Raw genomic sequence first — 24,677 nt, 5'->3', positions numbered from 1 at the left:
TTTCAATTTCTGTCAGGGTTAAATTGCTATTTGAAGGAAATAGACACATACTGAGAAACTCTGGTAGTAGTTTTATTTCTTAACAGTTGATTCCTTTTGCTTAGTGGTTGTTCCTTTATCTTTACTCCTGGTCTCTGTCAGATTAGATTATAAGCCTTTATAGCTCATATATGGTGTTCATTGTAAGGTACTTAGAAATGTAATGAGCACAGATATTTTTAAATATTTTCTAAGGTGATTTGTTTTTGCTAAGTCATTGTATTTGACCACAGTAATTTGGTTTATACAGTTTAAAACTTATTTTCCTCTTTTCAAGTTAACTCTGAGTTCTGCGTAATACTGAACTATTTACTTCCTTCTAGATTTGGATTTCCAGGAGGTAGTCATGGTACCATGTCAAGTCAGGAACGGTTCCTTGTGCCACCTCAGCAAATGCAAAGCTCTGGCATCCCTCCACAGCTAAGAAGGTCACTATCCATAGACATGCCCAGGCCTTTAAATAACACACAAATGAATAATCCAGTTGGACTTCCTCAGCATTTCCCACCACAGAGCCTTCCAGTTCAGCAGCATAACATCCTAGGCCAAGCATTTATTGAACTGAGGCATAGGGCCCCTGATGGAAGACCCCGGCTGCCCTTCAGTGCCTCTCCTGGCAACGTCATGGAGGTACCTTCTCATCCAAGACATGGAAACTTCATTCCCCGGCCAGACTTTTCAGGCCCTAGACATACAGACACCATGAGGCGACCATCCCATGGTCTACCCAATCAGCTACCTGTGCATCCAAATTTGGAACAAGCGCCACCATCTCAGCAAGAGCAAGGCCATTCTGTCCATTCTTCTTCTATGGTTATAAGGTCGCTGAGCCATCCCTTGGGTGGAGAGTTTTCAGAAGCGCCTTTGTCAACATCTGTACCAGCCGAAGCAGCATCTGATAATTTACAGTTAAGCAGCCAGTCTTCTGATGGTTTGGAAGAAAAACTTGATTCTGATGATCATTCTGTGAAAGAATTGGATGTTAAAGACCTTGAAGGGGTTGAAGTCAAAGACTTGGATGATGAAGATCTTGAAAATTTGAATTTAGATACAGAAGATGGCAAGGGAGATGAATTAGATACTTTAGATAATTTGGAAACTAATGATCCGAACCTGGATGACCTCTTGAGGTCAGGAGAGTTTGACATCATTGCATACACAGACCCGGAACATGACCTAGGGGACAAGAAGAGCATGTTTAATGAGGAACTCGACCTTAGTGTTCCAATTGATGATAAGTTAGATAATCAGTGTGTATCTGTTGAACCCAAAAAAAAGGAGCAAGAAGACAAAACTCTGGTTCTTTCTAGTAAACATTCACCACAAAAAAAATCCACAGTTAGCAGTGAGATAAAAACAGAAGCACTGTCTCCAAATTCTAAAGAGGAAAGTAAATGTGAAAATGAGAAAAGCGATGAGGGTAAAGATGATGTTGGCACCCCCTGCTCAAAGACTTCCACCCACACAGACCTTAATGATGGAGAAAAGACCTCTCTGGAGCCTTGTGACCCAGATCTAGTTGAGAAGAGAGCTAATCAAGAAAATGCTGGCACCAGCACAAGTGTCATCCAAGGATCCACCCAGCTGCCTGCTCAAGATGTTATGAACTCGTGTGGCATAACTGGATCAACTCCAGTCCTCTCAAGTTTACTTGCTAATGAAAAATCTGATAATTCAGACCTTAGACCATTGGGGTCTTCACCATCAACTGTGCCAGCCTCACCATCCAGCCACGTGTCAAGTTTGCCTCCTAGTTTAATGGCACCACCCGGCCATGTTTTGGATAATACCATGAATGCTAACGTAACGGTGGTCTCTAGGGTAAACCATGCTTTTTCTCAGGGCATGCAGGTAAATCCTGGATTCAGTCAGGGTCAGTCAACAGTTAACCACAATTTGGGGACAGGAAAACCTACAAATCAGACTATGTCTCTAGCAAGCCAGTCCGGTACCGGTGCCATGTCTGGACCCCAACAACTCATGATTCCTCAAACATTAACCCAACAGAATAGAGAGAGGCCCCTCCTTTTAGAGGAGCAGCCTCTACTTCTGCAGGATCTTTTGGACCAAGAGAGGCAAGAACAGCAACAGCAGAGACAGATGCAAGCCATGATTCGTCAGCGATCAGAACCGTTCTTCCCTAACATTGGTAGGAATTCCCTTGAGTCTCATGTATTATTGCGGGTATTATGGTGGCATTGCAAGGAAAGCAATTTAGAAGTTTAGATTCCTTTTGAGTACATGAAGAGATTCAAAGCTATGAGTTGCAGATCTCATGCAATTCATTATTCATGTTGTTGTTCTGGAATCTTTTTAGTGTCTGCCTCCCAACCATTGTTGCCATGTGTTGTAGAGGCATGGAAATATAAATTTAAGAAAAGTATAGAAATAAGTAAAGCTTCTCACTGTCCTTTTGCGTAAAACAGATGCTTGACAATTTTATTTTTTTTCAACTTTGCCATAAAAGCATCTTAAACTTATTTCCAGTGGCTTACTAATTAAAAAACAAAACAAAACAAAAAACCTGAAACAACAAAAGCAATGTCAAAATGACTCTTAAGAACAAGAATTAGCAGTCATTGGGCACATACTGAGGAAAGATTTCTTTTAAACAGTAAAATATACTTGATGTTCTATCCCGTAGAAGTTAACAGTTTCCATCACATTGTTCCCTTTTATTCATTGGTATGCAAAGAAGTCTTTTCTCAGTAGTCTCTCCTTATTGTGAGGGTAATCCTTCAAGAAATTAGTACAGTTTACTCTTTAATTAATTTTTTAAAGGTTTTTGTTACAGGGCTTGTACACTCAGCAGAGTGAGACGGAAAGCGGGAAAGTGAGAAATCACACCGTAGGAAGGATGGCCATGCCGCAATCCCTTCTCCTCCATTCTCCTTGTGGGATTTTGGGCACACATGCACATGCGCCTGGCATGATTTTCAAGCCACCGGGTCTGGGACATGAACCACAGTTGGCTGTGTGACAGTCCAGTGCCTTAACCACCACGCTATCTGCTGGCCCCCACTATTTTCACTTTTCTAGAGAGAGAACTAATTCATGGGGATTTCTTGTGTGGAAAATAACTGCAACTTTGCACTCATGTGTTATATCACTAAAGAACTATTCTGATCAGAATTGTAAAAGTTTGAATGAAAGGAATTGCATTGATTTGGGTCATTGCTGTAGTCTCCCTAAAACTGGGCAGACTCCTTGTTCTCATTCCTGCAGGGTCAGGTATTAGAGCGAACATCACGTACAGGTCATTGAGATAGAATTAAATTCAGGCTAAAGCTATTACCACTCCTAATTCCTTATTTAGTATAGAAACCCAGAATAATTAATAAGTTATAAGGTGTTAAGAGTCATTAATTACATAATGTTTGTGCTACTTACATTACCTATTAATGTACCTTGGACAAATGCTATGAAATAAGTAACTTTAAAATATATTTCTTCTTTAGATTTTGATGCAATTACAGATCCTATAATGAAGGCCAAAATGGTGGCCCTCAAAGGCATTAATAAAGTGATGGCTCAAAACAACCTGGGCATGCCGCCAATGGTGATGAGCAGGTAGGTGGGGTGGTGCGTGTCCTTGCTGGGCCCCAACTGTGCAAGAGACCGTTACTAGTCCTAGAAGGAAGCATACAAAAATTCAAAAACCTGTGTTCTAGGAACGAATGATAAATACTTACATGGGTGGTTATGTTGTCTGGGTGTCACCAGATGCAAAATGCTATATCAAAGTAAGGAATTTATTTCCATTTATTTCAGGGTGGGTAAACATTTGCGAGTGCTTCAAAAAGTTGATAGAAAATGTGTATCAAGAAAAATCAATCCATACATTTCCAGTTTTATTGGCCCAGAATAAACTCATACTATAATTCCAGTTTTCTACTCTGAATATACTTCAAAAAGTTTGTGGAAAAAGGAATTAAAAGATAATAATGAGAAATATAACCTTTCCTTTTCAACATAAACTTCCAAGTTCAAGACCCTTTATACAGTGTTGTATCAGTCATTTGTACCATCCCTAAAGAACTGAGGATCCTGGGAATTTAATCTGTCATACAATCTTTTCTATATTATGAACTGAGGAAAAATAAGTTTCTTTGAGCTTTTTTAAAAGAGATTTTTCCTCTAGGGCATGTGTGCTTGCTGGAGAGAGAGAAAGAGAAATGGAAATAGAAAGCAAGAAATTAGCCCCCCCCACCCCCACCCCCCCGGGGGGTGTGTGTGACCACTCTGCAATCCCTTCTCTGTTCTCCTCTTGGGATTTTGGGCACACACGCCCCACGTGAGTTTTAAGCCACTGGGGCCAGAACCGTGGTTGCCCACATGGGAGTCCAGCAGCGTAGACATTACCCTATCTTCTGGTCCCAATAAGTGCCTTATAACGTTTTTGTTTTGTTTTGTGTAAGACTGGGGGGAAGAGGAGCAAGGTAGGAGTGTACAGGGATGCCTTGTGCTTCCCGTCAGAGCCTGAGCACAGATGCCCTTGCTGGGTGAGATGGACGGGCAGGAGCACTGTCATGGTGGAGAAGGGCCCTCTGGTGAGGTTTTCCTGCCAAAGCTTTCAGCTAACTTTCTCCAGACACCTTCAGGATAAGTAGATATTACCATTCCGTGACCATTCAGGAAGTCAACAAGTGAGATGCCCTGAGCAGCTCTCAAAACTGTCACCATGACCTTTTCTCCTGACCTTCCACTTTGGGTTTGACGGGATCACTTCCACCTCTTGGTAGCCACTGCTTTGATTGAGCTTTGCCTTCAGGATCCTGCTGGTAGAGCCACATGTCCACTCCTACAATTTTTTTTTTTTTTTTGGAGAGATTTTCACTGTAGGGCGCGTGCGCTCGCCAGACAGACAGAGAGAGAGAGACATAGAGACAGAAAGCGAGAAATCACCCCCCAGGGGGGATGGTCACGCCGCAATCCCTTCTCCTCCACTCTCCTCTCGGGATCTTGGGCATGCACGCACACGCGCTCGGCGTGAGTTTTAAGCCACCGGGTCCGGGACACGAACCACGGTCGACTACGTGGGAGTCCAGCGACATAGCCATTATGCTAACTGCTGGTTCCCTCCTACAATTCTTCAAAGAAATGCTCAGGATGTTGATCCCACTTGTTTAAAATTTCCACTGAAATGTCTGCTCTTTTTGTCTGATCCGGGCATAGCAGCATTGGTACCCATTGAGCAGAAAACTCACTCACCTTTAATTTGGGGTCAGATGATGTAAGCTGAGCCAGTCGAGGTGTTCCTGGTGTTTGGTGGTGTGTTGGCTCACGTCCCCTCCCTTTAGGATGTGAGCAGGATTGATTTTTCCCTTACAGATTGATGCCAGTCCCTTTTAAAAATAGTTATTTGTATATAAACTGCTGATTTCTTTGGGGCATTGTCCCATAAACATTTCATAAAGCATCAGTGATTTCACCATTCTTCCACCCAAGTTTCACCATAAACCTGATGTTTGTCCTTGATTCCATTTTAGTAGAACTCATGTCACTCTGATAAGGGTTCTTTTCAGATTGATGTATTATCCCTCTTAATGCCTCAAACTAGATTCTGTCCATGTTATACCAAGTTAGTATGAATTTATTTTGGTACAAAAATTTTTTGGAAATCCATGGGTAGTTTTGTCTGTTTGTTTTTTTATGATATGAGTTTTCCATGAAGTTTCTGATACCCCTTCACTTGTTGCTGTTTGTATGCCTGTGACATTAGGGCGTGTAGAGCTTTAGTTCAGCCTAATTATCTGAGAACTTTTCCTTTAAAAAGGCACCTGAGTGATTATGGAATTGAATATAATATCTGCATGAATTTAAGATACATGTGATACTTCAAAGAAATTGGAATCCTTAAGGGTATAGTTCTTTTCAGTTGTTGAAATATTTTAGACATAGTTAAGAGCATTTTTGAGATCAAAGGAGAGACAGTGGTTTCTAATGATTTTCATTATTGAGCAGCATTTATTAATACTATTTCTCTCATAGGGGTTTTTAATATTTTTATATCTTGAACCTTTTTGGCATTCAATTAAGGCTTTAAGATTCTTATCAGAATATTTATATGCAGAACCAGAAATGTAATATTACAAAGGAAATGAATTATACTTGATAAATTTATTAAAATATAATTAAAGACTAGTCCATGGCCTGGTGGTTAAGGTGGCTTGATCCCTCATGGCTGACCCACGTGGTTTGATTCCCAGATCCGGCAGCTTGAAAAACATGCTGGGTGCCTGTGCATGCATCCCCAGAATCATGACAAGAGGGAGAAATGGAAGAAAGGGTTTATGGCATGGCCATTCCTCATGGGGAGTGCTTTCTCACTTTCTCTGTCTCTCTCTCTCTTTTGCAAGTGCATGCACCCTCGGGCAAATTAAAATATGTATGTGTGTGGGGCAGTATGTATTTATATATTTATACATAATGCATACATATAATTAACTGTGTGCTGTGTGCTTCTTGATACATTAACAAAGTTAACATTAAGTCTAGTAGCTACCACAACTTCAGACTAAGGATGCTATGACTTGCAGCACTTGATAATCTGTCTTCTCCCAGTGACCGTCACGGTGCCACTGATATTCCTGGTTCACCACAGTTAAAATAGAGGGAAGTGCTCCATTTTATTAGCACTTAATATAAAAGCTAGACCTACAGTTAGAAATTTTCCAACCTCTGAATCTCCCTGAGCGTCATACACAGACACACTCACATAAATGCTGATGTGTTACACATCAGGCGGTTGTTCAATCTTCTGCGAGCGGTTAGGAGTGGAAATGATAGGTCCTCGGTGAAGTATGGGTTGAGCTGGGAGACAGACAGTGAGTGGTGTCTGAATTAAGAGGTGATTTCAGCTGTAGCTGGGGGAGGGGTGATAAATGAATCAAAAAACCAAGTGAAAAATCAAAACATGTATATTCTAATAAAAGTTGAATATCTCTTATCTGAAATCCTTAGGACTAGAAGTATTTTAGAGTTCAGGTTTTCATTTCAGTTTCAGGATATTTTCACATTCATAATGAGATAGCTTGTGAATAGGCCCAGGACTAAACGTGAAATTCACATACGTTTCATGTACACATTTTACACAGCCCAAAGGTAATTTTATACAGTAGTTTTAAATTGCAGCATTTTGACTGTACCCTCTCCCCATTATATAAGGTCGTGTGTGGAGTTTTTCACTTGTGGCATCATGTTGGCACCCAAAGCATTCATATTTTGGAAGACTTGAGATTTCAGATTTTTGGATTAGGAATACTCACCCTGTAGTTTTTAATTATTAGTGCAACATTTGTAATATATTTTGAAAGTTGTGTTGTGCATGTATCATATGTTAAAACATTAGTAACGTAGAGAAAATGTTTTTATACTAGTAATAATGCTCTGTGAAGTTTTTATAGCTTTAATTAGAATATGTAGCATTTTGCCAAGTATTTTTAGCCAGATATATTTTTCTTGGTTAGTCCCCAATTTTCAGTTTGCTTTAATATTTGGTGTAGAAATGTATAAAACTTCTTGATGGAGCTACAGCTTTTGTTTTTAATACAAAGTAGCTATATAATGTTTAATTAAGATAGGCAGAAGAAATTTTCTTAAAGTTCAGATACTAAAACTAAACCTTCTCAATATTTTTGTCCTGAAGGCTTGAATCTGTTTTATTGTAAGGTACATGAGGTGACAGAGTAAGACCTCTGGGTCACCCCGGCTCCCTGCCCAGCCTCACTCGCCCTCGCTGGGAACATTACTGAGTCTCCCTGAATCCTATCCCCTGGGATCTGTGAGAGTGTCAGGTGGCGTGCCTCAGCTGAGTCTCCCTGAATCCTATCCCCTGGGGTCTGTGAGAGTGTCAGGTGGCGCGCCTCAGCGCAGACTGTTGGATGCCTGGTGCACAGGGCTTGGTGAGTGCGTTTGGCAAGGATCACGCTGCTGCTTCTCTGCTCTTCTTGGAGGAGTAAATGAAGTGCTTACAGAACTCGTTTCTCAAACCGATCATTTGATACGTAGTGCTTCCTTTCCGCAGGTTCCCCTTCATGGGCCAGTCGGTAGCTGGGGCGCAGACTGAAGGCCAGAGTCGCATTCCACAGGCCATTCCTCAGGTAACGCCACTTGTCGCTCATCACTCTGGAATGCACGGTTCCCCGGTTCCCCCGTGTTCTCAGCTGACCTGTTGACAGTGAGCCCCTTTCTAGGAAGTAGTAGGAACCTTAGAGTCTTGCCAAAACATATTGTTGATGCGGCAGAAATTAAGATGAAATGTTTCATTAGTTTTTAAACAAAAAAAACAAATTAAGGTTAAAAAGATTGACAAATTTCTGAAGAGAAAGTTAAAGCGATCGTTACTTCTCAGGAGGACCTACAACCTAGGGACGGAAAGTCTCTCAGAGGGAAACCAGATTCTTAGGGTCTGGTTTTACATTCATCCCTTTATTTTCTACTCTCCGAATATGCTTTCATGGTTTGTATTTTGGAATCAGTTCACTATAAAGTATAAAGCTGCTGTACACAGTAGAAAATTATTATAATCATTCTGTTTAGATATAGGTTTTTGTGGTGTTTTTTTTGTTTGTTTTGTTTTTTGTTTTTGTTTTTGTTTTTGCCATAGGGTAGGGTGCATGCGCTTGCCAGAGAGGGAGAGGCAGTGAGAGGCAAAGTGAGAAATCACCCCCCAGGAGGGATGACCACACCACAGTCGTTTCTCCATTTTCCTGTCAGGATTTTGGACACATATGTACACATGCTAGCATGATTTTCAAGCCACCAGGTCTGGGACTTGAACCATGGCCAACCATGTGGGAGTCCAGGGCCTTAACCACTACGCCACCTACAGTCCCCTCCCCTGCCTTTTTTTTCTTAAAGTTTTGCTGTTGGGCACATGTGCTTGCCAGAGAGAGACAGAAGGAGGGGAGAAGTGAGAAATCAACACCCCCTGGGGCCATGTCACCACCCCTTCTCTTCTAGTCCACAGTCTGAATTTGGGGCATGCACGCACACACACCCAACATGATTTTCAAGCTGCCGGGTCTGGGACTCAATCCATGTAGTCAGCTCTGTGGGATCCAGCGCCTTAACTTCCACACTGCCTGCTGGCCCCACAGAGTTGTGTTCTGTTTGTTCCTTGGAATGATTTAGTTATTTGAATATTCATCGTTTATGATAATTATCTTTAAATGTAAGAGCGTGTAAATGCGAAAGAGAGGGAGTACTTATTTATTTTTAGTTTCTTTATCTTGAGAGAGAGAGAGAGAGGCACCAGCAGGGTCTTCTCACCGTGATCCACTCCAATCTCGGCTGCCCTGAATCATGAGCACACACTCGCGCCATGCGGGTCCAGTCATGTCACCACCGCACCTCTGCCATCAACCCCTGGCTCCTGAGAGTGAATCTGTGTGATGTATTCTTACTGTCAAGCAGTCTGGGGAAATAGAGCTGTTTGTTTCGTAGAGGATTTTTTTTTTCAGTGATTTATTTATTTTTTTTTTGGGGGGGGGAGAGGTTTTTGCTATAGGACACATGTGCTTGCCAGAAAGACAGAGAGATAGAAAGCTAGAAATCACCCCCCAGGGGGGATGAGCACACATGCACACACGCCCCAACGTGAGTTTAAGCCACCAAGTCTGGGACTCGAACTGTGGTCGACTACATGGGAGTCCAGCGACATAGCCATTGCACCACCTGCTGGTCCCCAGCGATTTTCTTTTAAAATGTACTTGCCTAGGAAAATGAGACCTACCTACCATATGACTTTTTCATTATTCAAATAAGAGACTCCATTTGATAATGACTGAAAAGGCAGGGCCAGCCCGTGGCATAGTGGTTAAGGGGCCTAGGTTTCATATGACTGACAGTATAGTTGGAGTACTGGACTTTGCAGTTTGAAGAACATTCCAGGTGTGTGTGCATGTGTGCCCAAAATCCCAAGAGAAAAGCAGAAGAGAAGGAAATGCAGTGTGATATCTATCCTGGGAAGGTGTGCTTTCTCACTTTCCATGTCTGTCTCTGACAAGCTCATGTGTCCTATAGCAAATTAAAAAAAAAAAAAAAGAAAGAAAGAAAAGAAAAGGCATAGACTTAGACTGTGGTTAAGTGAACTAGATCCCTCTTGTCCTCTGGCCAGAATTAAATCTTGGCCCTGTCAGCTTGAAAATTACACTAGGCATGTGTATGTGTGTGCCCAAATCCCAACACACTAGGAGAGTGGAGAAGGGCTGCACACGAGGAACTTCCTGCTTCCCTAAATCTGCTTCTCCATGGCCTATACATACGCTCCCTGGCAATTCAGAGTGGGGAGGGCAGCAGATGGCATAGCGACTACATGACTGGACTCCCACATTGCCCACTGCAGTCCGAACCCTGGACTTGGTGGCTTGAAAGTCACACCAGGTGCGTGTGCCTGCATGCCCAAGATCCTGGGAGGAAACTGGAGGAGATGGGATTATGTGTGCCATCCCCATAGGGGATGATTTCTCGCTTTCTCTCTTATTGTCTCTGTCTCTCTCCTTGTTGAGTACACACGCCCTAAGGCAAAAACCTCTTAAAAAACAAAATACAGGGAAAAGCACAGAGTTTATTGCTGAGTTTAAAAAAAAAAACAAAACTCAGTTCCACTCTTCAACTTTGGACAAGTTCTTTAACCTCTATTTTCTGATGTGTCATATTTTATACCATTTTATAGTGTTATGAAGATTTTACATACCATATTCTGGCTACTAGTATTATTTATAATTATTACAAAGAAGTTGTGATAATGGGTAAAAAGTTTTTTGGAAATAATTTCATAATATTTATCAGGCTCTTTTCAGGGAATTGTGAGATTAATAACTATTTACTTAGTCACCCTGGAAGAAACAAGACATTTAATAGGAAATAAGGCTAATATTTTTAAGTGGTGTATTTTTCTTTCATCGTGTGTGTTAGAGACACTAGTTCGTGTTAGTGGCAGCCTTGCTGTGGTGTGGCATTCTGCGCTTCTGCAGCCTGCATTTGTAAGGCTCATTAGAGAAGAATCAAGGTGGACATCATCAACCAGCGAGATTTTGTGTGGCTTTCGAGCTGTGTACTAGTGGCATTTGATTTTCTCTGACATGTTTCTGACGAATCTTTCGCCTCCAATGTAATAGTTTTTCAGCTAAAATCTAGAAAGTGTAATAGTTCAGAGATGGTAAAAAATTGTCAGAATTGGGCTGTCACCACTAAATTCATTCTGATTTTTTAAAAGATCGAAACTTCAGAGATGTATTAGGAAATGAAAGATTTCCCTCTTCTATTTCTTTTTCTTTTTTTTTCTTCTTTTAAAAGTTTTTCCCCTCCTCTAAATGAAGTGTGGAATAAACATATTTGTAAATTTTACTTATTTTAGGATGGCAGTATAACACATCAGATTTCTAGGCCTAATCCTCCAAATTTTGGTCCAGGCTTTGTGAGTAAGTATAAATCTAATAAGTCTATGTTTTCTGGGGTTGCTTGTTTGCACTATATTTGTCTTGTTCTGAACACTCGGAGTTAGTTTAGGTGTGCTATTTTATGCCTAAGTGCCCTTATCGAACATCACTGCCCTACTAGGCGTCTTTCCTCGAAGGCATGTATTTTCATTGCTTCCCCCTCCTGCTGTGCATGAAGACTTAAAAATAAGTATTTTAATACAGAAACATCATCTTCCCCTTTCTCTTCAATATCGTTGTTACTGTTTTTGTTTATAGATCGGGCACTTTACAATCTATAGAGTTAAACCACTTTTTACTCTCAAGACTGTCTGCCTCAGCGACAAGGACACCAAATGGGAAAGCAAAGGGAGTGAATAAGCTGAGCATTAAGTCGGGTTAGCAGCATGGCGTGAAGGTCAAGTGTGCAGAGTGCCACTCACCCCTTTCTAGATACCGTCAGGGGTCCCAAGGTGGTTCAGGATAGTAAAGTTCTCCCCAACTGAACCTTTCTGAAATCTTCAGACTGTTTAGCTAACTTTTTTCACCGTTATCTTTCATTTTGCTCACCTCTGCTCTCCTGGTTCCAGAAACCAGAAAGGCTTTCCTTGCGGTAGGTCTCATTCTACCAGAAGCAGAACTTCTGAAATCTTGTGAAAAAGCCTGTTCTTGAAAAATGCCCATCAAATTTAGTAGACTAGAATTCAAGTTCATACATGTGCTGGAACTTCTGGGTTTAGGAACAAACCCAAAGTCTGACCTTTTGAAATTTCCCCTGCATTAATTATGATTGTAATTTGAATACATATTTGCATTAAAAACAAGTAAACTCCTATAACCAACTGGCTTTTTCTGGCTTTATTGTGCCCATTGGCTTTGGTTGGATTCTTAATGTGCAACAATACTCTGTTATTATTGATGTTATTTTTAGCTAATGTCCTTATCGGAATTGTATTTATTCATTTCTTTGTCTTAGGGTGAATCAAAAAGGTATAATCAGAATTTTACTACATGAGATTGCCCTTATTTTATTTTTTTTTACTTTTAATTTTTTTGACTTGGCCTCAATGAAGTAAAGTGCCCTTGCCGAATAAATTAGAGGGGAATATCGGTGTGCGATGCAGAGATGAAACCATCTGGGGAGATGACTAATGGCAGTCGCAGAAGTAGAGAAGATTTGGCCTGGTTAACTGCTCCCTCCCCTTGCCTATTTATAGATGTATAAGTTACTAAATCAACAAGAATTGCCAATGTTTTCAACTTAGAAATGTTCTTCATGAAACATAGATTTCAGAATAATCTTTTCTAAAAAAACATTCTGTTTCCTTCCCTCTCTGTTTAGAACATTTTTTTTTTTTACAACTAAGAAATAGAGAAAATGTTACAAACTAGGGAAAACCGGCATGGAAAAGGGTCCCCTAATCCATGCTCTGGACAGAATGGGTTAGAGCTTACACAGTTGCTTCAGAATCTGTAAAAAGGAATTAATAAAACGCTCGTATAACTTTGTACATGGTTTGACTTGTGGGATGGAGAATTTGATAATCCAGTAGCTAGAAGCATCTCATTAGATAAAAGTTTCAACTTTTCTAAGATTACATTTGTAATATTTATAAATACTATGCTAACTAGTACCCTAGGAATAAACATTCTCTAGATTTCTCAATTAAGTATTTGTCTAAAATCTGTTCTTTACAGTTGCATAATTGCTCTAACTTTTAGTATTGCATTTTCAAATTTTATATTAAATGGTTATGGTGAAATTTTTATTTACTTACAGAATGTATTTGTGTAACTTTGCAGTGTTGGACCCTTTAGAAAAATAACACAGATGAATTTTGAATTTCTCCCTCAGATGATTCCCAACGTAAGCAGTATGAAGAATGGCTCCAGGAGACCCAACAGCTGCTTCAGATGCAGCAGAAATACCTTGAAGAACAGATTGGTGCACACAGAAAATCTAAGAAGGCCCTTTCAGCTAAACAACGCACTGCCAAGAAAGCTGGCCGCGAGTTTCCAGAAGAGGATGCAGAACAACTAAAGCATGTAACCGAACAGCAGAGCATGGTCCAGAAACAGCTAGAGCAGGTAACAACAGATTTACAAACAGAAACCCTACAGTTACTAGTGAGTAGAATGTTTGCTGTGTCATTCATTAATGATACAGGATTTGGGGATGGCATGTAGAAGTGTGCTGCTAAAAGGTGACAACCCCGACACGTCTTAATAACTAACTTATAGCCCCAGTCTTGCCTTAAATGGAAGGCAGAGCGTGAATTTCATAAACGACACTGAAGAACTGTTTTCATTTTCTTCAGCAATCCTGGTATGGTTGAAAACATTTCTTCTGCACTAAAAAAATTATTCTAAAATCATATTCTCACATCATGTGAAAGTCTTGCTTCCCTGAGGACCAGGCTTACAGGGTTAGGGTTAGGGTGAGGCCTGGATTTACGTGGGAAGAATTGGGAACCCAGGAGTTGACTTCTGTTTTGGTTTCTAGTGAATTTCGAATAGAGCATTTGAATCATTATAGTAGTTCTTTTTCATGATATGTTTTTATTATTTTTTAGTATTTTGGTCTTTTAATACATTGATAGATATTACATAAAAGACTCATTTCTGAAAAATGGAACTGTTATTTTTCATTACTTACCAGATATTTCTCAAAATGCTCAAACTAGGGGCCAGCAGGTGGTGTGGTGGTTAAGGGTGCTGGACTCTCCCACATTGCCAACTATGGTTCAAGTCCCGGACCTGGTGGCTTTCTCCTTCTCTCTCTCTGGTTTTTTTTGTTTTTTTTTTTTAGAGAGGTTTTTGCTATAGGGTGTGTGTGCTTGCCAGACAGACAGAGAGAGACATAGAGACAGAAAGCGAGAAATCACCCCCCAGAGGGGATGGTCACGCCGCAATCCCTTCTCCTCCATTCTCCTCTCGGGATCTTGGGAACGCACGCATACGCGCCCGGCGTGAGTTTTAAGCCACCGGGTCCAGGACGCAAACCGCGGTCAACTACGTGGGAGTCCAGCGACATAGCCATTACGCTCACTGCTGGTTCTCCTCTCTCTCTCTCTCTCTCTCTCTGGTGAGCATGTGTGCCCTATAGCAAATTTAAAAATAATAACTACAATTAAAATACATCTTTTTAAAAAATGTTCAAACTGAATAATAATATTGAAAAAGAAATAAAGAAATAGCCTTTAAGTTTTTATTTAAAATAATAATAATGTTCAAAATGGATTCAGAGCCCACTCCTAGGTACTTACTCAAGTGAATGAAAAACTGACTCACACAGAAGCTGTATGTGAATGTTTGCGGCAGCTCTGTTCATGGTCACCAAAAACTGTAATGGTGAATGGTTAAATAAACTGTGGTATATCCATACAATGGAATACTACATAGCGATAGAAAAGAACGAACTATTGACATGTGCAACAACTTGGATCTCAAGACTTCTGTGCTATATGAAAGAAGCCAATCTCGAAAGATTCTATATCCAACACAGATGAAATGGGTATATAATCCATTTGTTATTTCTCTTATGAAATAACAAAATTATAAAGTTGAACATAGGAAGGTGGGGGAAGGGGTTGACTACAAAGAGGTAGTAGCATGAGGGAGTTTTTGAGGTAATAGAACTCTTCTGTGTCTTGATTGTGACAGTTGCTATGCCAATCTCTACACACATTAAAGTTCTTGGAGTAGTACTCCCAAAGAGTAAACTTTGCCTTCAATTCTCAATTTTAACTTGTAAAGTAAAATTGAAAGAAACCCAAATGATAATACTAGAAGTGGGTGGGGGGGTAGTTCCGACTAAATTGATACAATAAAAATTTGAGTGCTTCATGTGTAACCTTATCTGCCATTTCTGAAAGAGTTACTGTTTAGTGACCATTTTACAAATGAAGAAACTGGTGAGCCATCGGAGAGCTTAGGAGACATGTTCGCTTTCAGCTAACAATGGGATTAGGGGTTTGGACTCAGCTGTTTTATCTTCTAGCATAGCTACCACAGCCATGTACCAGAATAAGATGGTTACAATGTTTCTGTTGTTGAAAACTAAGACTATTACAGACCAAGAAGTTTGTTTATATTTTTTAAAGAATTATTTATTTAATTTTATTTATTCATTCCTTTATTTTATTTTGACCAGAGAGAGAGAGAAAAAGTGGGAAAGCAAGCCACCAGGTCCAGTACTCGAACTGTGGTCGGCAATGTGGGAGTGTCTAGCACCCCAACCACCACACCACCTGCTGGTCCCCGGAGGTTTGTTTATTTTTTTAAAGAGATTTTTCCCTTAAGACACGTGTGTTTGCCAGAGAGAGGGAGACAAAGACAGTGAGAGGGAAAGTGAAAAATCATCCCCCGGGAGGGGTATCCATGCTGCAATCCCCTTTCCTCCATCCTCCTCCCGGGATTTTCGACATGCATGCACACGTGCTCAGCATGGGTTTTAAGCCACCAGGTCCAGGACTCCAGCCACGGTTGGCTGTGTGGGAGTCCAGCGACATTACCACTGTACCATCTGCTGACCCCAAGAGGTTTTTTTAGAGTCCCTCTCTGGGGCCATGTTTAGTGCAGGTAGATATTGTTTTAAAAATAGATACTTCTAATAAAGTATCTTTAGCACTTTTCCTGCACCTCCCCTATGGCCAGCTGTGGCTCAAGCCTAGACCTGGTGGCTTCCTTTTTCATTTTGTCTCTCTCTCTCTCTGTGTCTTTATCTCTCTCTCTCTTGTCATAATTGGAAAATAATAATAATGATGGTAAATAATAAGTTAAAGCAGAAGACATTCTTAAAAATGGACACGTCATCCATTATGACATACTTGCCAGTGATGCAGTGTGATCGCATTAAGATAAGTAGCTGATCATGTTTGGAAGTATTTGTAAGTATCCTGGGAAAGGCAGGGTGAACGGTTCTCATTCCTGACACGGCGTTGGGTGCTTTATGTACATTCACTCGTACAATACCAGTCCAGTGGCATCGAACAGTCACAGTCCCAACTAGTCACCCAGTCTGGAAAGATAAGAAAAAATAGTTAAGTTACTGGAGAAGAGACCAGATGCTACTATTTGCAGAAAATATGTTAGCATGCCTGGGAAGCCCAAGAAAACTGGTTGGAAAAGTATTAGAATTATAGTTGGAAGACTATTAGAACTATAGTGTTCGGATATCTATCCAGAAAAATTGGGTGATTTTGAAAGATATGCACGTCATTTGGCATCTTTTCATTCTCCACCTCCCTGAGTGAGTGGATGAGGTCTGCAGGACATCTTGGCTGTGTTTGACTGGACTGTCAAGCACGCCGGGACACAGAGGTTTTTGGAATGAATTAACTAGTATTACTCAGTCATCTAGTGTTAACCTGTGGAGAAGGGAGTATGCTAATGCTGTAGGTGCTAGAAATCGTCTTGATTTAAAATGTGCAGCCTTGTGTATTTAAGAAATGAAATCTTAACCAGTTTAAGTGGTTAACCTTTGAGTTAAATCTGACATTTATTGTAACTTGTTTAATGTGACTTCTAAGGCATCTCAGTTACACCTGCTCCTGTGTTGCTTGTATACTGTCTTCCCGTTTCAGTGTCTAGTTTAAGTAGTTATATGACTTGCCCAGTAAGAGTTTTCTTATTACTTAATTCAGAAAATTATCTTGGAACTTGTCTTAAGTATTTCATACGTGAAGACCTTTCACAGATAACTTTGGAAAAATCCTGTTGTTAAAAACATTGGCAGTCCTGGGACCAGCAGTTAGCGTAATGGCTATGTCACTGGACTCCCACGTAGTCGACCGTGGTTCGCATCCTGGACCCGGTGGCTTAAAACTCACGCCGGGCATGTGTGCGTGCGTGCCCAAGATCCCGAGAGGAGAATGGAGGAAAAGGGATTGCGGTGTGACCATCCTCTCTGGGGGGTGATTTCTCGCTTTCTGTCTCTCTGTCTCTCTCTGTCTGTCTGGCGAGTGCACGCGCCCTATAGCGAAAAAAAACTCTCAAAAAAAAAAAAATTGGCAGTCTTTAGTTAAGGTCTCTCAAGGCACGTTTTAGTGATTTTTGCCATTGCCTAAGCCAAGTATTCGTGCCTCTGCAAGTCTAACTGCCTTCTGAATCAAACCCTCCCAGTATCATCAGACCATGTTTTATTTGGTAACTATATTCTATGTAAATGAGTAATGGCCTGTTTCATTCCAGATTCGTAAACAGCAGAAAGAACATGCCGAGTTGATTGAGGATTATCGGATCAAGCAGCAGCAGCAGTGTGCAATGGCCCCGCCCACCCTGATGCCTGGCGTCCAGCCCCAGCCGCCCCTGGTTCCCAGTGTCGCTCCACCCCCCCTGAGCCAGCCCAGCTTTCCCATGGTGCCCCAGCAGCTTCAGCACCAGCAGCACCCCACAGTCCTTCCTGGCCACACCAGCCCTGTGAGAATGCCCGGTTTACCCGGATGGCAACCTGCCAGTGCTCACCTCGCCCTCAACCCTCCCCGGATTCAGCCCCCGATGGCCCAATTACCAATGAAACCGTGCCCAGCAGCCCCAGGGACGGTGTCGAATGCAAATCCTCAGAGTGGGCCACCTCCACGAGTAGAGTTTGATGACAACAACCCCTTCAGTGAAAGTTTTCAAGAACGGGAACGGAAAGAACGCTTACGGGAACAGCAGGAGAGACAGCGCATCCAGCTCATGCAGGAGGTGGACCGACAGAGAGCTTTGCAGCAGAGGATGGGGCTGGAGCAGCATGGCACGGGGGGCGCAGAGCTGAGCAGTCGGACGGCCGTGCCCCAGGCGCCTTTCTACGGTCCCGACCTGCCTTGTGACTTCATGCAGTCCCCACAGCACCAGCAGCAGGTGGGGCAGGCGTTACAGCAGCAGGCCTTGCAGCAGGGGTCCATTGCCTCACCGCCAGCGCAGGCGTTCGTGCAGTCCAGCGAGCGAAGGCCAGCGGGACCTCCCTCCTTTGTTCCCGACTCGCCGTCAGTCCCTGGAGGAAGCCCAAACTTCCACCCTGTGAAGCAGGGACATGGGACTCTCTCCGGGAATGGCTTCCAGCAGTCCCCAGTGAGGGCTCCCTTCACACCCGCCTTACCAGCCGCACTGACAGTAGCTGGCGGCAGCTTCCCGTGCGGCCAGGACCCGACTGTGACCCATGGACAGAGTTACTCGGGATCTGCCCAGTCGCTCATTCAGTTGTATTCTGATATAATCCCAGAAGAAAAGGGGAAAAAGAAAAGAACAAGAAAAAAGAAAAAAGATGATGATGCAGAGTCCACCAAGGCCCCATCCACTCCGCACTCGGACATAACCGCCCCACTGACTCCCAGTGTCTCAGAGCCCTCCTCCACCCCCACGGTGAACACGCCGGGCGAGCCGCCACCACAGCCAGAAGAGGAGTCGGCGGAACCAGGCAGCCTGTCAGCAGCCAGTGTGGCAGCGGGGCAGCCGTGCACAGAGTCAGAAAGCACAGCACCCAGCAGTGACTTCTCCCAGGGACCTCCAAAGCAGCAGGCGTGTGCAAATCCAGGGGGGGACAAGCTTGCCCTGGAGACTCCTGCCCAAGTCGAAGAGGTGAAGGTAGAGAAGGCTGAGACCGAGCTCTGCCCAGGCCCAGAGCAGCCTCAGCTGGAGGGACATAGCAGCCGGAAGGTCGAGGACCAAGGCGCAACCCATCCTGGCCCCTTGGCGCAGAGCCCTCCCCTTCTGGTCGGGGCCCCTACTGCCAAAGGCGACTCCGGGAATGAGCTTCTGAAACACTTGCTGAAGAATAAAAAGTCCTCCCCCCTGCTACTCCAAAAACCTGAAGGCAGTTTCTGCGCTGAAGAGGACTGTGTGAAGGACAGTAAGCCCCTGGAGAAGCAGAGCCCAGCTGAAGGACTGGTAAGTGCGTCCTGGGAGTTAGAGCTTGCTGGTTTTTCTTTTGTTTTAGGTTATTCTTATAGCATATCAGTCAACAGTGGTGTTCATTTTAATCTATTAATATTTGCCACATTTTAACTCTAAGAGTCATTTTTTATTTTGTCGATTTTACTTCCATGGAGCCATGATTTTTACTTCTGTCCGTAAACTACACTAATTGTCCATGTATTTGCTGGTTTTTTTTTTTTTTTTTCTTAAACAGCAAAGACATGTAGTAATCCATTTCATAAGTACCAGGTGCTGCTCAGCTGGTTGCCAGCCACTCTGAGTTGATCTAACTGAAGTGAAAGAAGTGAATGTCCGTGTGCCTTTATTGTCATTTCCATTCACCTCGTTACACACAGAGGATCGCTCGTGCACTGCTCTTACTGTCCTTGGGGACCTTTGGGGGTAGTGCATGCTAGGTGTCTGAGTGTCACCATGTGTTGATACACGTGTCGATGTTCCACAAACGTAATCTTATCTGTAAGAAGTATTTTATCTTTTTAGTTTCCTGTGTATCAATAGTCTACCGAATTTGACTCATCAACATTGGGTTTGCTTTTGTTTTTTCATTTGTGTGAAGAGCTTAATTGGAAATAGACCTTTATAAGAATCTGTCCCCTTCATTCAGATAATTTAAGTAAGATTTTTTCCAAACCTGGGGTTTCTGGGATGTGTGGACTGACCTGCCTGACAGCTCTCACACCTGGTCTCTCAGACAGCTGTGTCCCCACCTGTGCATGCGGAGAGCTTTCCTCGTGAGGCGTCAAACCAGATCTTAGTCGTTTCTCTATTTTAAGTGAATAGGGTTGGGAAATGGTATAGCTAGTTGTTGAAATTTTCATTTTTAAGGTTGTAACTGAGACTCATCTTCTTGCAAGCTTTGGCTTACTCTCCCTGTGTCATCTTTGACCGTTCAGTAGAGATCTGTGTGCTGACCTGGGTTCCTGTAGTTTTGTATCAATGTTAGTGGTTATACTCTTCCAGTCGTATTTGTCACCAGCAAGCATACCCAGCTGCCAGCCCAGTCTCTAGGCTCCATCAAGAGCATCTGTGCCCTGAGGAAGACAGACCGACTTGCAGTCCTAAGAGTGTGTGTTTTCACCCTTCTGTGCACGGCCGTATGCTGCTGTCCACTCTGGTTTCTCTTCTTTATAGATCTAGACAATATCTTTCTTTTAAAACTCAGTCCTGACATCATCTTCCCTAGATACCTTTCTCAGCTCAGCCAGCCTGAGACTTGTTGGTGTCGGCACGCACCACTACCCCTGCGTGGCACCTGCAGTGCTGTTGAACAGCTCCTAGAGCGCGGGCCATGTCTCGGGCATCTGTGTCCGCATTCGTACTACATGAGGTTACTTAGTGGTGTGGGAAACAGCCACATGTCAGCTGATAAAAGCAGTCACCACAATGGAAAATACACGGTATAGGATTCTTAACAGCTTAAAACGGAGTTATGTAGGCATCAGTAAAAGATGGAAAACACATACAGTATAATACTAACTGGGTCTCGGGCAGGTTTCCGCCTTTTGTAGTCTTCCATAACTATTGATTGAAATGTAGTTGCATTGTTGTAAGAATCACTGTATTAGATACACTGGCCATAAAGCACTTTAAGTGCCTGACCTACCACTCTGTAGGCCCCTTCAACTCTGCTTTTCACTTTTGGAGACTTTATTTTTCAATTTTGAAGCTAGGTAAATACAGTACAATAAGATACTTAGAGAGACCACACCTCAGTCTGCTATTTTGTTGCTAACAGGCATAACCAAGACTGGGTGATTTATAAAAGTACAGGTTGATTCATCTCCCGGTTTGGAGGCTCCCTCTGGTGGGTATCTTCTGGCTGCATCCCAACATGGCAGATTGCAGAAGTGTGAGCTCTGTGGGCCAGCACATGGCATAGTGGTTTCATCTCTGAACTCCTATGGAGTCAACCGCAGTTTGAGTCCTAGACCTGGAAGCTTAAAACTCAGACCGGGCGCGTGTGCATGCCCAAAATCCTGAGAGGAGAATGGAGGAGAAGGGATTGCAGTGTGGCCCTCCCCCCGAGGGGTGATTTCTCATTTTCTGTCCTGTCTCTCTGGTGAGTGCACATGCCCTATAGCAAAAATCTCTCTCAAAAAAATAAAAAGTGTGAGTTCTGTGTCGCGGGTGTTTCCTAGTCACCGTTCTTCTCTTTATGAATCGACGAGATCAGTCATGGGGGCTGCCCTAATGGCCTCCTTCCTCATCTCCCAAAGGCCCCCTCCATTGACACTATACTTGGACCAAGGATTCACCCTGATAATTCCGTGTCAATAGCTCGACACCTGAATTTTGGGAAGAAATATTCAGACTATAGCTCTACATTCATATTACTTTTATCACAGTGTATTGTTTTAGTTGTCCTGTTGTATTCTTGTTGTTAGTCTCTTACTGTGACTGGTTTATAAATTAAACTTTATCATAGGGCTGTATGTGTAGGAAAATGCAGTTTCTATAGAACTCTGTGCTCTGAGGTTTCAGGCCTTCCCTGGAGGTCTTAGAAAATACCCTCACTGACAAAAGGGAGGGGGCGCTGTACTTAGCCTCGGATGGCGTTCCTAGTCCCATCCAAGCCAGCCAGAAATCTGTAAGCTCTTGCTACTCAAAGTGCAGGCCTTAGAGGTCAGCATCCTCTGCATCACCTAGAGGAGCTTTATAGAACTGAGACTCTCAGGACCAGCCCATGGCTAGTATGGTGGTGGAGGGGCTGGATTCCACAGGCCGAGTGTGCAGTCAGAGTCCCCAACCCGGCAGCTCAAGAAACACGCCAGGTGCATGTGCCACATTCAGAGAGGAGAATGGAGAAGTGATTGCAGCGTGGCCACCCCCCACCCGCCCCAAGGGGGATGGTTCATCACTTCCCCTTTCTCTCTCTCTGTCTCTGTCTCTGGCAAGTACATATACATTACAGAAGGAAAAAAAAAAGAAACTAAAGAAAAATAAGATATATTTTTTAAAAGGTAATGAGAATCTCATGCCCCTCCACAGACCTAAGGAATCAGAATCTGTGGGAGTTGGAGAAGCATTGTTGTACGTACGACTGTTGCCTGCAGGGTTTGTCAACACAGGTTGCTGGGCCCAGCCCTGAGTCTGAGTCAGTAGGTCTGGGTGGGACGAGATACTTGCTTTTCTCACCAGTACACTTGCTGGTGCTGCTGCTGCTCTGGAGACTGCCCTTCGAGAGCCATTGGTCTACTCAGAAGGGGCAGTCTGTGTCCACTCCAGCCTTCCCCCTTCATATGAGATAGGCATGGATGTTACACTTTAAATGATCGGGGAAAATAAAACATCTGTTGAAGAGTAATATTTCACCCGAAAGTTATACAAAAATTACAATTTGCCCATAAACTTGGAAAGTTTTGTTGGAACACATTCAAGCTTGCTGGAACACATTCAAGCTTGCGTATTTGCAGCACAAGGCAAGCTCAGTAGTTAGGACAGAGGCTGTGAGCACGCAGCCTACCATCCAGCCCTCTGTGGGAGACTCCCCCGCACTTCAAGTCATAGAAGATATAACTGGAAACTCATCTTCAAACTCTCAGTGCTCAGTTTGTTACAGTAATTGTCCAGGACAAAATACTGATCCTAAGTTTAGGAATAATGGGGCCTGAAAAATATTCCTGTATCTCTAGGTTTTAATAATACTATCCTTGGAAGCCTTTTAGGATTACCTTATTTTTCACTTCTTAACAACAAAAGCAAGTTTCCTTTGGAATTCTCTAGCTTCATTCTCGCTGACTTCCATCCAGCCAGTGTTTGTCAGCCCAGCATCCGATCCTTCCTCCTCTCGGGGCTACGCTTCTCTCACCTGAAAATCTTAGGCCGGGAAACTTTCTGGGAACCTACAGATTGTGAGCAGGAGTAAGGGGCGTGGTCAGTGAGAGGGACAGCTTCATCCTGGTACTTCGGAGTTCCCTCTCCTCCAGCTCTGCAGCTTGCTCATTCCCACCATGAGTATGACGTTTGGAGAAAGAGATGACATTTTCTAAGAACAGTGAGAGCATTTGACACCACTGTCCATCTTCCCTCAACTTTTAGTACCCACGTTAGGAATAGAGTCATGGGAGTGAACTGGATTAGCAAGGGCTAAAAATCAAACCTGTGAATAGTTCACTTATCTCTTAACCTTTTCAATTATATTAGCAAACAGTAGGGGCTCAAATGCAAGGTGGTTTTGGATGTGGCAACAACCAGTTGTCAAAAACAGATGGAATTGAAACCAAGAGACAGCGAAGCAAACGGACTCAGAAGACTGGGGAGAAAGCAGCACCTCGCTCAAAGAAAAGGAAAAAGGACGAAGAGGAGAAACAAGCCATGTACTCTAACACTGACACACTCACCCACCTGAAGCAGGTGAGTCATTCCTCATAACCCCCTTCGAAGACCAGGGAAGTGAGCACACATGCCCTAAAATCCTGTTAAATGTAGATTTCCTCTTTATCGTGGTATCGTTCCTAGTTAGAGTAGAGAGTTACAGGGATAAAAAACATTCCCATAAGGAATCTGCTAGGCTTCCTGCCTCAACAGAATTGCCCCTTTCTCGTGGGCGCCTACAGTGCGTAGAATGTAGACAGGCTGGTAGGTGATGCTCAGCCTCCCTGCTGTGCAGGAGCAGCTTCAGGATCCAGCACAGCTCTGTCCCCATCACCTGTGACTGGATCCAAAGAAATGTAGCCAGTGGGCTCTCCCCGCGGCACGCTCTACTTTCATACCTCGTGGTGGTTCCAGAGGGGGGCAGCAGCCTGTGAGTAGGCCACGATTAGTAGTGCCCGTTGGTGGTACCTAGCCTCAGCTGTGCCCTGGTTCTCACTGAGCAAGCATGGTAGATATCTTCAACACACCTTTAGGACAGATAGGAGCAAAGTTTATTTTTAAGTGTCTCAAAGATTCTGTAGTCTCTCTCACTTCTTCCAACATTTCGATACTTGAAGGTTGTATTAAGTCATTATTTTTCTCCAGCCTTATTTGACTAAATTGCTTTGGATCTTAGGAAGTTGAGAAACACTCACTTTTGTTTGTTTATCATGTACATTACTCTCAAATGTGTTTTTTAATAGCAGCTCTCTCTGCTCCCTCTAATGGAACCAATCATTGGAGTGAACTTTGCGCACTTTCTTCCTTATGGTAGTGGCCAATTTAATAGTGGGAATCGACTTCTAGGAACTTTTGGCAGTGCCACCCTTGAAGGGGTTTCGGACTACTATTCTCAGTTGATCTACAAGGTATGTCTCTGCCACGTCCTTGGACACCATAGCAGACCCTGTCTCAGTTACTGCATCTAGCTTACATCCAATC

General features: G+C 43.0%; 1 protein-coding gene across 1 annotated transcript in view; it reads left to right on the top strand.

Annotated features, from left to right (window-relative positions):
• The window catches only part of KMT2C (lysine methyltransferase 2C), a 221,622-nt gene that overhangs the window by 177,173 nt on the left and 19,772 nt on the right, over window positions 1-24,677 (top strand). The window contains exons 37-43 of the mRNA XM_027772541.1: window positions 363-2,188; window positions 3,498-3,609; window positions 8,066-8,141; window positions 11,402-11,465; window positions 13,318-13,550; window positions 17,655-19,334; window positions 23,526-23,735. Coding sequence (XP_027628342.1) covers window positions 363-2,188; window positions 3,498-3,609; window positions 8,066-8,141; window positions 11,402-11,465; window positions 13,318-13,550; window positions 17,655-19,334; window positions 23,526-23,735 — 4,201 coding nt within the window. The remainder of the gene's footprint in view (window positions 1-362; window positions 2,189-3,497; window positions 3,610-8,065; window positions 8,142-11,401; window positions 11,466-13,317; window positions 13,551-17,654; window positions 19,335-23,525; window positions 23,736-24,677) is intronic.

The sequence above is a fragment of the Tupaia chinensis genome, unplaced genomic scaffold, assembly GCF_000334495.1.
Source record: "Tupaia chinensis unplaced genomic scaffold, TupChi_1.0 Scaffold000280_1, whole genome shotgun sequence".
NCBI lineage: Eukaryota > Metazoa > Chordata > Mammalia > Scandentia > Tupaiidae > Tupaia > Tupaia belangeri.
This window is presented reverse-complemented; position numbering and strand designations above follow the sequence as displayed.